The sequence below is a fragment of the Callorhinus ursinus genome, unplaced genomic scaffold (assembly GCF_003265705.2).
Source record: "Callorhinus ursinus isolate GAN/ISIS: 27379988/994484 unplaced genomic scaffold, GSC_fseal_2.0 scaffold37, whole genome shotgun sequence".
In the NCBI taxonomy this organism is placed as follows: Eukaryota; Metazoa; Chordata; class Mammalia; order Carnivora; family Otariidae; genus Callorhinus; species Callorhinus ursinus.
In genome coordinates this window covers 7,040,759-7,055,034 of record NW_027397099.1, presented here as the reverse complement: position 1 = coordinate 7,055,034, position 14,276 = coordinate 7,040,759, and the positions used below count along the sequence as shown (strand labels likewise).

Sequence of the window (14,276 nt, the reverse complement as noted above, 5' to 3'; positions counted from 1 at the left end):
CTGGCACATCCATAATCCAATGTGAGGTCCCAGGAGAAGGCCAGCCGGCGGAGGCCACCCGGGCAGCCTGTCTCTGGCGGGCAGAGGGAAGCCTGCAGCAGAGCGGGAGGGGTGGCCTGAGCAGGTCCCGGAAGACACCAGGCCCGAGAAGGCCCTCGGCCTCACCAGCCCATTAAAAATGGGGCTCTCTTCGCCGTTTCGGACCCAAAGCGGGGGAAGTCAGAGCACTGCAGGTATCTATTCTTTTTTATGAAACCACTTTCCTCTTTCTGTTTGAGGTGAGGAGTGGCTCGCTCTAGCTGACCAAGTAGTTTAAAAATGCCAAATGCAGTTATACTGATTAATAATTATTTCACAGAAATATACTCTTACTCTCAGACTGTTGAAATAAGCAGAAACAAGTCGTTGGGGAGAGAAAGCAGCAGAGAGGAGACAGGAATAGCCAAGGTGGGGTTTTATCTTTTTCTTTTTTAAAATACCTAACGAAGTTTAAAGGGATAATGGCCAAACCTCAAAACCATCATTGCTAAAAGCAATATTAAAAGGACACAATCGAAAATCATGCTACAAAAATAGTGTCATCTGGTTTAACTAAATGTACATCTTTTTTTTCAATTCCACGATTGACAAGTGTTTATGTGACTGACACACGGAAGGCACCGAAGGTGAAGCGATTATTATTTGTCTTAAAATATACAAAGAGAGAATTATCTACTTTGGGGAAAAAAAAAACATACAGTCATACCTGTAATAAATAGTTAAGTGTTTTTGCCACGGGTTCCTGAACCCCTACAAACTTCAACATATACAAATAGTTTCAATCCCTACATTCTCTCCGAGGGAACCACATCAAAATCAAGTTATTAAAAGCACTGGTTTTATCCACATACGTCAGTTTCATCATGAGGCAGGATTGGAAAACCCATTTTGGGTTACAGAGTGAACTCACTGGAAGTAGGCAGCCCCTGTGTGGGTCTGGGCCAGCTTGGGGGTCCATCCGGGCCTCCTGCTCTCGTCTTCCCCCAGGGAGCTGGCCCTCCCCCAGCCTTGGACCAGTCAGTTCCCCCTTTAACCCTTAATGATTTGCCTTCCTTGCTTCTGCAGGGGAACAGAGTCTCAAAACTTGCAAAACCGATTCTGGAAAAGGCAGGAAAGCAAAATGGCCCACAGAGGGAGGCAGCCATGAGTTAGACCTGGCCCTAACTGGCATGGACACCAGGCCCCCACACTGTCCTCATTCCCTGGTAAAGCGGGGTGCATCCTACTGGGATTTAGCAGTGTCCTCCAAAGACAACTCAGATTTGACAGGTTCAAACTATGACCAAGTCCCATACAAACCATCGCCTGAATCAACTGTGTCACATCTTCTCTCCTCTGAGGCATAATTAGGAAAAGAAACTTCGGGCCTCGCCCTAATCCCATCAACAAAGCTGATTAAGGTCGTTTGAGACAAGTTCCACTAGAACCATAAAAGTTCTGATAGTTCAGTACGGTCCAGGCTATTAACCCCTTAATGAAGGCTCTCTGGCCTTTGTGTACAATGCATCCCAAAGAAAACATGCCACTCCCAGGTGTCTAATAAGCAAGTCACCTGAATTAAAGTCTTGGCATAAAAATGTGGACAACAAACTAACCCTATGAAAAAGATGCACTATAAAAGGATCCATAATCTAAATTTTACTCTAGGCAAGTTGCCAGTGATTCAAGCTCAGTGGGCTTGTAGGTAACTTTTTTCTGTACTGTTTATGGAATAAGAAAAACTAGAAAGGGGGAGAAAAAATCCCCAAGGTTGAGCAATGACATCCAAATGGAATAAAAATATAATCTAGACCAAAGAAGGGAAAACACATCAGGACCCATTCCTCTGTTTCAAGCCTAAGAGTGTATAAATGCCATTTACTGGTATAAGGAAAAGTCAACTCGAACATTCATTTTCAGAAGAAAATTCCAGATCTAACAGATATTGAGGGTGTTTTCTGTCAGAGGTGGTTTCTAAATAAAAGCAATGTACAGGGTCAAATATTTCAAATTACCTTTTCAACCAGACAGTTCTTATGGTCTCAGTAATATGTGAGAAGAGAGGAAACAAGATCTTATAAAAAGCCAGGAAGGTTTGCAAAGTTCAAGGCAGGCAGGCGTTAGGCCTGCATCCTCTCTAGGCACCCAAACCAGAATCTGAGTCACCCTGTCCAGACTCAACAAGACACCAAGAGCCCATCCAGAGCGCCAAGGCAGACTGGTCCCAACATCCAGCTTTTGTTCTCAGGCTGATTCCGAACACAAGACCTCATTTTTTCCCAAAGCTAGAGGACAGGAAGGTAGTTCACCAAGTACATTTTTTCAAAATGTCCTGGGTCAGTCACCACGTTTGGTGTGATGAAGGGTCCCCCAGGACACAGTCTGGGTGTACTGAGCCCCTCTCTCTTCTCAGCTCCCAGACCTGCCTCTGCCCCCACCTCTCCAGCCTGTCGCCCAGCTGGTCCTTAGAGTGGGTGCTGATAAAGTAAGAAAGATTGAAGACAGAACCCCCGGGTTCTGCAAAGTTCACTAGGAACTAAAAAAAACGTCTGGGGCCCTCACAAACCAATGGCAGTTCCAGGGGCAAGAAGCAACTTCTTATTTTGCTAGAGAGAATCAATCAGCAGTAGCCTTCAGCCTAGAAAGTGCTTTTTTTTTTTTCCTGCCTTTTGCTACCCGTTTAATGTCATTATTTTCCTATAAACAAGATATGGAGAAAATGACAAGCAGTGGCAAGATGACTTCATGGTTGCTTGGTTTTGAACATGGAGGCACAATGGGGACCACTTAAATCATCACTGCCTTCCAGAATCACTGAACTGGCCACACGCTGCCTCCACACACTATTCATCTGTTAAGGCCAGTTCTGAGAACCCACAGAAAATCTTCCACAGCCAGAGATTAGAACTTGGTCCACCTCTTAAACACATGGCGGGGTGAGGAATTTCTTCCCAAAGATCACATGAATGTTTACAAGAGAAGGTGAGCTGGGGCCACACAGGACGTGACACACCGAGGCGTTATTCCAGGCTTGCTGGGTGCAAGAATTCACACACATGTGCAGACAAAAGTGCTTCCTCTCCCCAAGGGACTGCCTTTGGCTTAACGAAAGTCTCAATCACTAAGAGAGCTCCACAGAAAGGCAGATGAAACTGAAAACTTCAAGCGAGTAGACATGTTTTCAACGGAGTCAAAAGCTCTCACCAGAAGCATCCGACACATTGGACTGACTTCATGCCTACCCACACGCAAGAGCGTCCGTGCCACGCGACTGTCACGGTGCCCTGAGGGCTGGGGGTGGGGTCTGCCTCCCAGAGCCGAGCCCTCAGAGCCGGGCTGGGGTCTCCCCCTCTCCCCGCTGCCGGCTTCAGCGTGGCCAGGCGGGGCTCTGCCCATACTGGCACTTCAGCTCAGCTTGCCGAGGAAGACGAGGCATTGGGACTGGACAGGCTACTCCATCCCTGCCTTTTGGTAGGCAAAGGTCATCTCTCTTGGATAAGTGTTGCTGCACAGAGTAAAAATCTAAAATAAAATACATCAAACTTCTCCGGTGAGATTTTAATCTGTGACTGCCTTCGTCCTTCCCTGGCTTTCTGTGAGGCCAATGAGTGTCTTTGGGCCTCCATGACTGTCCTGTCTCTGTTTGCAAGGGGAAGACCTCTCCCCCCAGTGCCTTCAGCAGTGCGAGAGGATACAGGAGAATCAGAGGGAAAAAAATACCACATCAACCAAATCAGTGCCAAGATCAACTTTCTCTGAAGACGTCAGTGTTTGCACCCATCTCAAACCACCCCAGAGGTTCCACCAAATGTTTGTGGGTTTCAACCACACAGTGTCCAGGAACAAATTCCAATTTACACAGCAACTGCAGTTCCCATCAAGTCTGGCACCCACTATGAACGCCAGCATCATCCTACCAGAAAATTGAGAAACACTAAGATTGCCTCAGCCTTAAAATGCCCCAAACCATAGGGATGTGGTCCATATTGGAACTATTAAATGCACAAATAGGCTTCCTTCAATTTGGGGGAAAAAAAAAAAGTCCTGGTAAGCCCCCCCCAATCTAGATTGTCCTGTTTGTACACAGAGGCAACACAAGGAAAATGCAAGCATCGTCACACTCGCCCTAGACAGCCAAATTCCCTCCACGAGGGCTCACGCCACACGAGCGTCACCGGGTCACCTGGGTTAGAGAGCCAAGAGTGGGCCTGGCCACTGCTGGTTGTCCTGGGAGCTAATTAAATATTAAGAAATATATTTACAAAAACCATGGGGGAGCCTCATGGCACAAAGGATATTAAATAGTTACAGGGACATAAATAATTCCAAAGATTCTACACTACGATGCAAATTGACTGTAAGTCCCTCTGTGGCACAAGGTACCATCACTTTTTATCACCTGTAAGCATTTACAGTTTCGATGGGCTTCAGAACCTTTCTTGCAGCTTTCAACACATCCTCAGGAGACCAATAGGCCCTTTTTCACCGGATGATAAACTGGTTTTATTGCAGTGACTTGGGAAAACTTGGGCAACGATCCTGCCTGAGTGGTATTCTTTTTTTCGATCTCACTTCAAAGGCGGCTTTTTATTGAGGCCAAGTAACATGATTCCCAACAGATTTCTGATAAAGTTCAGGGTGGTCCTTCCAAGTGGGCCCCGCTGAATGCAAGGCTGAGTCTTTGTGACCCTGTTTCTAACTGGAACTCTCAGAGGGAGATGAGCCCATTGTTGATGATGCAGACACACTCAACAAATGCAAAATAAATACACAAAATGAACAGATAAAATCCAGATGTCATAATCGCCTCCAAAGTCACTACATCTACTAAGTTCAAAGTCTGCGACGCACGATTGGCGTGGCCTCACAACACACACACACACACACACACACACACACACACACACACACGGGCAGGGGGTTCGATCGGACCCGCGTGCGAGCAGGGGGTCTGCACGGGCAGCCCGCCACCCCGGATGTGGACGAGGAGCTCGCACGTGTGACCCGGGCCGCTGCCCCGGAAAGGAGCCACAGAATTCGGATCGTACCGGGCGGCCGGTCCAGGGGGCTCACCCCTCGCCCCGACCCTTCAGCCGTGGAATCGCAGGCCAAGCAGGGGGACCTGCACTGGGAAATCAGATGCGCTGGACGCCTTCTTACATGCGCTGTGCCCCCCCACCGCCCGGCACACTCACGTTTGCTCCCCTCTTACACGGCGCCCTCCACCACTGCTAGGCGAGGTCCCGGGGGCTCTCCCCGGGCTGCACACTCGTCCCCCGAGCAGGACGGGTCTCCTCCCGGGGGGATGGCTAAACGCAGACTAGTAGAGCGGGAAGGAGCTTTGTAAACATTAACAACAGTTCAGAGAGGGAAAACCCGACAAGGTAGAACCATTTTTCCGTGAAAGATACAATTAGTCTCCAACAGGAAAAATGCAAAGGACAAAAAACACTACAGCATCAGAGGGGCTCGTTGAACACGCTCACCACATAACCTTCACTTTCTCAAGAATCCATCTGAAACCTGACGTAACTAGAATTTTTCCCAACAACTTCCGAGATCAGCGTCCATAGCGCGGACCCTGAGGCACAAAAGCTACAGCCTGTGCCTTCTGAACAGCAGAGAAAGGGTGTGTCGTGGTGGAGATTCAAGTATTTTCAAATCCTACACCAACCTACTCAGAATCACTTTACAACTGTCCTCAGGCATTCAAAAATGAGCACACGTCCCTAAAACAGAGGTGGGTCCCCACCTGTGGTCCATGAAGCCAGCAAACGGGCAAGCATTCTAGCTGCTGGAATGGATTGTATTTTTTTATGTGTGACTTTTACCTGAGAAGGTAAAATTGCAGGAAGTCTGCAATTCAGCCTCCAAGTAGTAAGGGTGGGGAGCAAACTGGAAAACAAGATGCTCCCATATTCCTGGAGGAGGGGACGTGGGAGTCGGGGAGGTGACGCACTGGAGGAACAATCGAGTGATTTCTCAGCAGGGCAGGAAACGAGGGGCGACCTTCCCGCAGGGCAGCAGGCCTGCCGAGCTGTGCCTGCTCTTCCCATCCCCGTAGAGTCCAGACCCGGCAAACAGCTCCACCAGCACACCCGTGGCCAAGCCCTCAGCGTCTCCCGCGGTGTTCCGGGCCTGTGCTGGCCGTCTCGACGGCCCAGGGATGGAAGACGAGGAGCAGGGGAGGGTCCAGGTAGCAGGACCACGCGCTGCCCTGCGGCCCTCGAGGGGCCTGCCCAGCGATTGCTGCTGACTCTTCCAACCCTGCACCTTCATGCCTTGATTTTTTACCCCTCCTAGCAGCTCCCATTAATCCAAAGTCTTGACTTGTCACAAAAACCTATGACAGGGTGGCTCAGAGCCAGATGTGAAGCCTATGCTCGGGGACAGTGAGGACCTTGAAGAGACATGGCAGCCTGTGAGGCCCCTCTCTCCCGCCTCTGTCTCAACAGCTGGGTATGGGGCTCCCCGCCTCGCAGACCCACCGACAGGGCCACTCTGAAAACCGTTTCCCAGAAGGAACTTCTACCAAAGAGGACAAAATTCAGCTTAATCACAGGAAAATTTGACGTGACGAGGGAAAGAAAACTTGGTTGAAAGGAAGGGCACAAGGATGAGAGGGGGGAGGGCTCCGGCAGGTGGGCTCATGTGTCCAGGCGCTGGGTCTCGGGGCGACCGTCCACGTCTCTGGACTCCGTGCGGGCTCGGATGTAGTCACTGGTGCTCTGCTGGTGGACACTGACTCTCCATTTCTGCACTGCCAGGAATGTGTTCACCGCATACACCGCAGTTGCCAAGAAGCCAAATATCTACAAAACACAGGCACGGTTACTCCTCAGACACGTCAGCCTTCGACAGGGTGTCTGGGCGGGACCTGCCCCGAGCAGCTCCCGTCGACCCGAGCTGTACCCACAACGCCCGGACCCACTGATATCTGGCTGTCGGACTGTGGCCAAGTGCGTAGTTAAACATGACTCCCATAAAGTCCTGCCTGACCTGAAAACAGCCTAAGGTTTCTCTTCAAGTATTCTGGATCTATTAAACACACACACACACACACACACACACACACCACAGAAGTACCTCTTTCTCATGGTCCCAGATAAGAAAGTACCATGTAGCCAAAATACCAAATAGAAAATGAGGGTCTCATGTGTGGGGTGCTCATCAAGCCACAATGCCTGACATTCCAAATCAAAGCCCCCAAGCCTCCACCTGCTGCCCAGCTTGCCTCGCCCATGGGCAGCTCTGAGGTAAGCAGCAGCAGAATTTTAATGATTTGCTAAAGACAGATCAACCTACTGAGTGACACTTGGGAGAAGAGCTGGTTTCCTGTTTTTTTACAAACCTTTATAAACTGCCCTTCACCACTGCAAAAGTGCTGCATATTCATTATAAATAGAGAACAATACAGAAATGCAAAGCACAGAGAATCAAAGTCTTACATGATCTGGTTCCCACCCTACCCCCAAAGGCATTCTACCTTGAAAAGCAAAAAAATGTCATCTGGCTGCTAAATGGTGTCAACACTGCCCTCTCCTTCATTAAGATTCCCACACTGGCAGATAAGGCTCATAAAAGCAACATCACTAACAGACATCCAGGGCTCTGTTAGGAACAGACTAAAGGAGCGATTCTCAAATTGGAGTGTGCACCTGAATCACCTGGAAGGCTTGTTAAAACATATTTCTGATTCAGGGGCTCCTGGGTGGCACAGTCGGTTGAGCTTCCCATTCTTGGTTTTTGGCTCAGGTCAGGATCTTAGGATCGTGAGATCGAGCCCCGAATCAGGCTCTGCGCTCAGCACGGAGTCTGCTTGGGCCTCTCTCTCCCTCTCCCTCTGGCCCTCCCCACAGTGCTCTCTCTCTCTCTCTCTCTCAAATAGATAAATAAATCTTTAAAGGGGGAGGGGGCATTTCTGATTCAGTAGCTCTGGGGGAGCCTGGGAATGGGATTTCTAAAAAGTTCCTTGGTGATGCGAAGGCTGGTCTTCTGGGGACCACCCTTTGAGAACCACACCACTGAAGGAAGCAGGACCTCCCTGGCTCAGTAACAACATCATCAGCAAAGAAAAAGTTCAAGCAGAATGAGCAGGACACATGCTAGGGGACAGAGGCGAGCGAGTCATAGGGTGTACAAATCCGCCTATGTTTTAACCAACAGAGCTCACTTACCACGGCAGCAATTTCTGCTCCGGTCTTGTGGTTTAAAGCAGCCAATACAATCGAAGCAATAAAGAAAAAGAAAGTGCTGAGTCCAGTGTTGACCAAATCCTAAAAAAAAAGATAAAGTCACTTGAAAAGAATTATTTCATGCTTTGCCCTAAAAGCAGTTGAAGGATTTTCCCAAAATAAGGAGCACAATATCCAGCCTCTCTGATGGTTCGGTATTTCAGTCCTGATGGCCCAGGGGTTTTGGACCCATGAAGGAAGGCAAAGATGGTACCAGCGTATGACGTGTATCACCTGATATATCACCACGGCAAAATTCACATTTTAATCAACCACGCTGTCATTTCTTAATGAATTATTATAGAAACCCAAACTGGCTAACCCCTCAAGGACATGCCCGTTAATTACTGTTTAGAATTCTATTGTCATGTTTTAAAAATACATTCGAATCACCTTTCATTTGCATGGACAACACTCTCCAGGAGTCCAGAACGTACTGAAACTGGTGAAATCCCCTCCAACATCCCCTCATTCACTTGTGACATGATGAGTGCACTGTTTTCAGGCCTAGACCACACCCTTAGCCAGACCTCATGCTCTTTCTTATTCAAGGCTCTATGTGGCTAAAACCTAGAGGATTTTCTCCTAAGCTTTCTGAAAAGCAAATGAGGTTACATATCCAATGCTTCACAGATTTAACTCCGGTCATAGTTGTTGAGAGGAACGTAAGAACAGTGATTAAGTGTCACAGCCTGACTGGGGCCTAACCAACCATGACTCCAGGACAAGCCACTTCACTTCTTGGGTGTCACATGGGAACAGTACCCCCGCCTCATGGAGTTCTTCTAGGGCCCCAGGGAGCCACGCACATGAAGAGCCAAGCCCTGCGCCTGGCTCCCAGCTAGGGCTCCCTGCACATTTACTGATGCTTCTGTTATTACTAGTGTGACAACGGGTCCCTGACAGCCTGGGTCATACCAGAGTCCCTCTATAATCTCTACAGAGAAGCAGAACCCACAGAACATGCTAAACTGTTGAAGTGCCAGGCGGACCGTGCATCAGCACCAGGTGGGGGTCCTCAAGAGCCATCTCCTCTTTCTATAAGATGCAAAAAAAGCAATGTTCTCATCACGAAGGTGCTGAGCCTGTGCAGCAGGAACCCCAACACACTCCTGGTGTGCGCTTCTGTGGGGGTTCACGGGGAGCTCCAAGTACCCATGACTACAAAACTCTGTCCAGAAACGTCTCCCAGAAGGACAGTTTTTAGCTGTGGCCAGTGTTCAGCAAGGGCAAATTTTTCACAAATTCAAACCAGGAAGTGTTTAGTTAAAATGCTCAGTTCTGGGTAAGGTGCTGTAGGAATAAAGAAGAAGATAAAACATACTTTCTGAACCAAAAACTATTCAGAAGTGGGGGGAACGTTTTATGATTCAGTGCTGAGGCCAGATATCAAACAAAACTGTATATACATTCGGGGTGACTACGTAAAAATATAAATGCAGTCAAGGGCCTGTACGCATCAAAGAGGTTCATGTTGTTTGTCTATGATTTCCACATTTGGAAATTCATCTTAAATACCATACTAGTGCAGAAAGGTCTCAGTGTAAGGATGTTCATCATAGAACTTAAACTAGCAAAAAAATTGGGAAGCAAACAAAATGCTCACGAACAGGGGATTTGTGAAATAAAATGGTATCACCACAGTGGAACACTATGCAGTCATTAAAAATAATGATATAGTTGTACATTTAACATGGAATATACTTAAAATAGTTTAAGTGAGGGGCGCCGGGTGGCTCAGTCATTAAGCGTCTGCCTTCGGCTCAGGTCATGATCCCAGGGTCCTGGGTTTGAGCCCCGCATCGGGTTCCCTGCTCCGTGGGAAGCCTGCTTCTCCCTCTCCCACTCCCCCTGCTTGTGTTCCCTCTCTCGCTGTGTCTCTGTCAAATAAATAAATAAAATCTTTAAAAAAAAATAGTTTAAGGGAGAAAGCATGATTCTGATGGTTCCGTTCTTCCCCCCTCACTCATCACAACATACATGCCTATGGAACAGCTAGTTTACATGGTCTAGAAGGTTGTTATACCAAGTAATACAAGTGGTTACCCTGATGGGTTGTATCACGTGTGACTTTTTAACGGCTTTAGTGAGATATAACTCATACGCCATATAATATGCCCAATTAAAATGTACAGTTCAATCACCACAATCTAATTTTAGAACATTTTCGGCACTCCATTAGCAGGTAATTCTTCATCCCTCCCTTAATCCTAGGCAACCACTACTAACCTGCTTTATGGCTCTCTGGATCTTCCTATTCTGGACACTTGATATAAAGCAGAATTATATAATATGTGGTCTTTTGTGACTGGCTTCTTCCACTCAGGATGATAGTTCTAAGGATCACTCACGTTGGAGCATGTATCAACACTTCACTCCTTTCTATTACTATGTTGTGTTCCACTGTACGGATACGCCACATTTTATCTACCTTTCCATCAGTTTTTGGACATTTGAGTTGTTTCTACTTTCCAGTTGTTTTGAATAACCCTACTATGAACTTACAAGCTTTTGGGTAGACATATGTTTTCACTGGTCTTGGATCATCACATGATTTTATTTTTTTCTTTTATTATCTGCATCTTCCAGCTTTTCTGTAACAGACACTGCTCTGCACAGTTTATAAGGCTTAAACGTGGGGCGCCTGAGTGGCTCAGTCGTTAAGCGTCTGCCTTCGGCTCAGGTCATGATCCCAGGGTCCTGGGATCGAGCCCCACGTCGGGCTCCCTGCTCCGCAGGAAACCTGCTTCTCCCTCTCCCACTCCCCCTGCCTGTGTTCCCTCTCTGTCTCTGTCAAATAAATAAAATCTTTCTAAAAAAATAAAAACTAAAAGGCTTAAAAGTGGAATACTGCAGGTTTTGGTCAGCATCAACTACTTGAGTTCTGTGTCCATGAAACAAAAACCAAGGCCTGTAGGTTCATCCTTCACGTTAGGGGGAACAAAGACACGCCCTCTGACTGGGCTTTGGGGGTTTGTAGTCAACAACGGTGATTAATCTTTTTTAATGCTTGTACTGGGACGTGTACTCTATCAGCCACATGCTTTCCAGTTTGCCCCAGCTGTCCCCACTCCCTGCGGTCTCACACCCCCCACACTTCATGCTTCCGGTCTGGCCCCCAGAACACCCAAGGCTGCAGCCCCTCCTTATGCTAGGGGATGAAGAGGAAATCCACCCTCACATATACAAGCTCCCGGCTGTCTCCTTCAGGGACACACCGGGAGGTACAGGGGTGAACCCCTGTAACTCCAATAACAGGTCAACAGGATGTGGCCTAGAGGGTGTGAACCCAAGGCCTACTGGCCGTATCTGGCCCCCAGACGGGTTTGACTTGCACAGCATTCAAAATAAATTTGAACATGCCAACATTTAAATACCAGAAGACTGTACATAAAAAACTGACTTCTTAAAAGAGAAAGAAAAAAAGAAGCTTCTAGCTGCTCTTGAAAAGCTGTTCCAGAAGTACCCTGAAGCAACTACACAGTCAACTGGGGCTGGGGAAGAGAACGGCCTGCCCCATCGCCCCATCGCCCCGCCTCCAGCTCATCTTCCCAGCTGCCCAGCCCCAGCAGGCCCCGAGTCTCCAACCCCGCTCCTGTCCCAGAGAATGGGCCATCCAGGAATGTGCCCTGTCCCCCCTTCCACACTCCGTACCCAGTGGGCACCCACTCATCTTTCAAGGCCCGGCTGGCATCGGGCTTTTTCTATGAACACCCCCCTGCTGACACCCACTCCAGGCTTCTGCCCTGAGGAATCTACGACCTCCTTGCCTGGGTTCCACCAGGCCCCACACAAAACTGGATCTTACGGAGCACATTTACCAAAGCGCAAGCAGCTTGCATTGACCTGCCCTGTGCTTTCGGTTCCCAAATCCTAGCACAAAGCAGGTAGGTGTCTGATACACGTCTGCTGGGCTGACCACAGGTGAGACAGCTGTAAAAAGGCTCAGCCCCAGGCTCTCACTGCAATCGCTCCCAAACCACCGGGGTCTGTGGCTGACTCTGGGGTCAGCTCCACACATGGCTGAGACTGGAAGTTCACAGCCACTAGTCCACGCACGGACTTGTGCTCAAGTGGCCCCAGTGCCACAGGGACAGTCATAATACTGATGACAGTGGCATATACCCTCCGTGGAATCCCTGTCAAGTGTGTGTGTGTGTGTGTGTGTGTGTGTGTGTGTAACATCACCAATCCTAACCTAATTATGATCCAAAATACGTATAAAGTAGGAGACGCGTTAGTTTGTTCTACTTTTATGGGTAAGGAAATGGAGTTCTGGAAAAGATGAGTACGGTATGATAGAAAATATGTATTTGGTCTTTGTCCCCAGTTCCTTGGCATTTCCTGAGTGAGTGTCTTTTGTGATTCATAAGGAGCCCCTCTCAACCATTCCTGAGCTTATAGTAATGAGGTGACTCTGGGGAGCCCCTGGATTTCAGTTTCAGGATGGGAGCTGGTTACCAGAAAAACCCAACCAGGCTGTTAGAAGGTTGGAACTTTCAGCCCCACCCCCACCAACCTCCACGGAGGGGAGAGGGGCTAAGGATTGACTTCAACGTCCAAACGGCCAATGATTTTAATTCAATCATGCCTACGTAATGAAATCTCCATGAAAACCCCCGAAGGACGGTGTTCAGGGAGCTCCCAAGCTGGTGACCATATACCTATGCTGGGAGGGTGCTGTACCCCAACTCCGTGAGGACAGAGGCTCCAGCACGTTGAAACTCTTCTGGATCCCGCCCTACACTCATATACGCATCTCTTCCATCTGCCTGTTCCTGAGTTGCATCCTTTACAGCAAACCAATAAGCACAGGTAAAGCACTCTTCCCAAATTCTGTAAGTTGCTCTAGAGAATTATGAACCTGAGGAGGCAAATCTGCAGTTGGTGCAGGTCACGTGGGAGCCCCGTTTGTGGCAGATGTCTGAAGCAGGGGCAGTCTCATGGGACTAAGCCCTTCTCCGTGGGGGTCTGTGCCAACTTTAAGAGTTAGTGTCAGAACGGAGCTGAATTTTTCAACACCTCGTTGGTGTCAGAGAATTGGAGAACTGCTTGGTGTGGAAAAACTACACAGATGCGGTGTCAGGAAAAAAAAGACATAATTTGGTGTGAAAAGTGGTGTCAGGAAACACTATACCATGAGTCATGGCCAAGGCCTTGCGGCTCTGCAGGTGGCCCCTCTGGGTGACTCAGACTGTCCCCACTCAACACCCAACCTGGGTTCTTGATTGTGAAGGTCTGTGGGGTGAGCAGGGGCCACTGAGGCACTGAGGAGCACCAAGGAGGAAGAAGAACAGCCAGGACAGTGTGGTATCACGGGAGGCAGACTGAGGAGTACAGCAGGAGGGACAGAACATTCCATGGCAGTTCTGCTCACACCATTCGGTGGGGGTGGGGCGGGGGAGAACTGAGGAAGAACCAGGGGATCCAGGAACATGGAGGCCCCAGTGATCCCAACCAGAGGACTTTCAAGGATGTCAAGTTTATCTCTCGACCCAGACGGGTGGCTCCACAATCTTTACCATTCTTTGTTCAACTGTACATTTTAATGAATTTTTCCGAGTGAGCTGTATTTGACAGTAAGAGGTGAGAAAAGAGAAATGAGGAGGAGGGAAGCAGAGAACACAAGTGCAGACCTCCCTCCTTGTTAGGAAGTTCGGCCAAGCAGTCCGTGACGGACTCGGAGTGCTGGCTAAGGAGACCGGGCGCCCCTAGCAGCTTTCAGTGGCAGGCAGGGAATGGAGGGGGAGGGCTGGGGTGAGGGAGGAGGCCTGGGGCACTAACTAAAGTAAACACAGGTGGGGCACAAAGGTGTATGAGCCCCTAATACACAGAGAAAAACAAGTGTCACAGGATAAATCCCATAGATTCATCAAAAACAAGCAAACCCAGAGCTAACAGAAGCTTTCTGCTTGCATCAAATAATGCTTGTATAAAATATATACTTCGCATCTTCCTCCTTATTTACCATTTTCCATGATTATTTTTGTGTCAACATACACTCATGAAATGACCACTTTTCTA

The 14,276-nt window shown here is 48.5% G+C and overlaps 1 protein-coding gene across 1 annotated transcript in view; it reads right to left on the bottom strand.

Annotated features, from left to right (window-relative positions):
* Positions 1 to 6,073: 6,073 nt before the first annotated feature.
* The window catches only part of CMTM4 (CKLF like MARVEL transmembrane domain containing 4), a 62,019-nt gene continuing 53,816 nt past the window's right edge, over positions 6,074 to 14,276 (bottom strand). Inside the window, exons 3-4 of the mRNA XM_025888775.2 lie at positions 8,196 to 8,294; positions 6,074 to 6,830 (exon numbers count right to left, since the gene is read on the bottom strand). Coding sequence (XP_025744560.1) covers positions 6,666 to 6,830; positions 8,196 to 8,294 — 264 coding nt within the window. The 3' untranslated portion in view covers positions 6,074 to 6,665. The remainder of the gene's footprint in view (positions 6,831 to 8,195; positions 8,295 to 14,276) is intronic.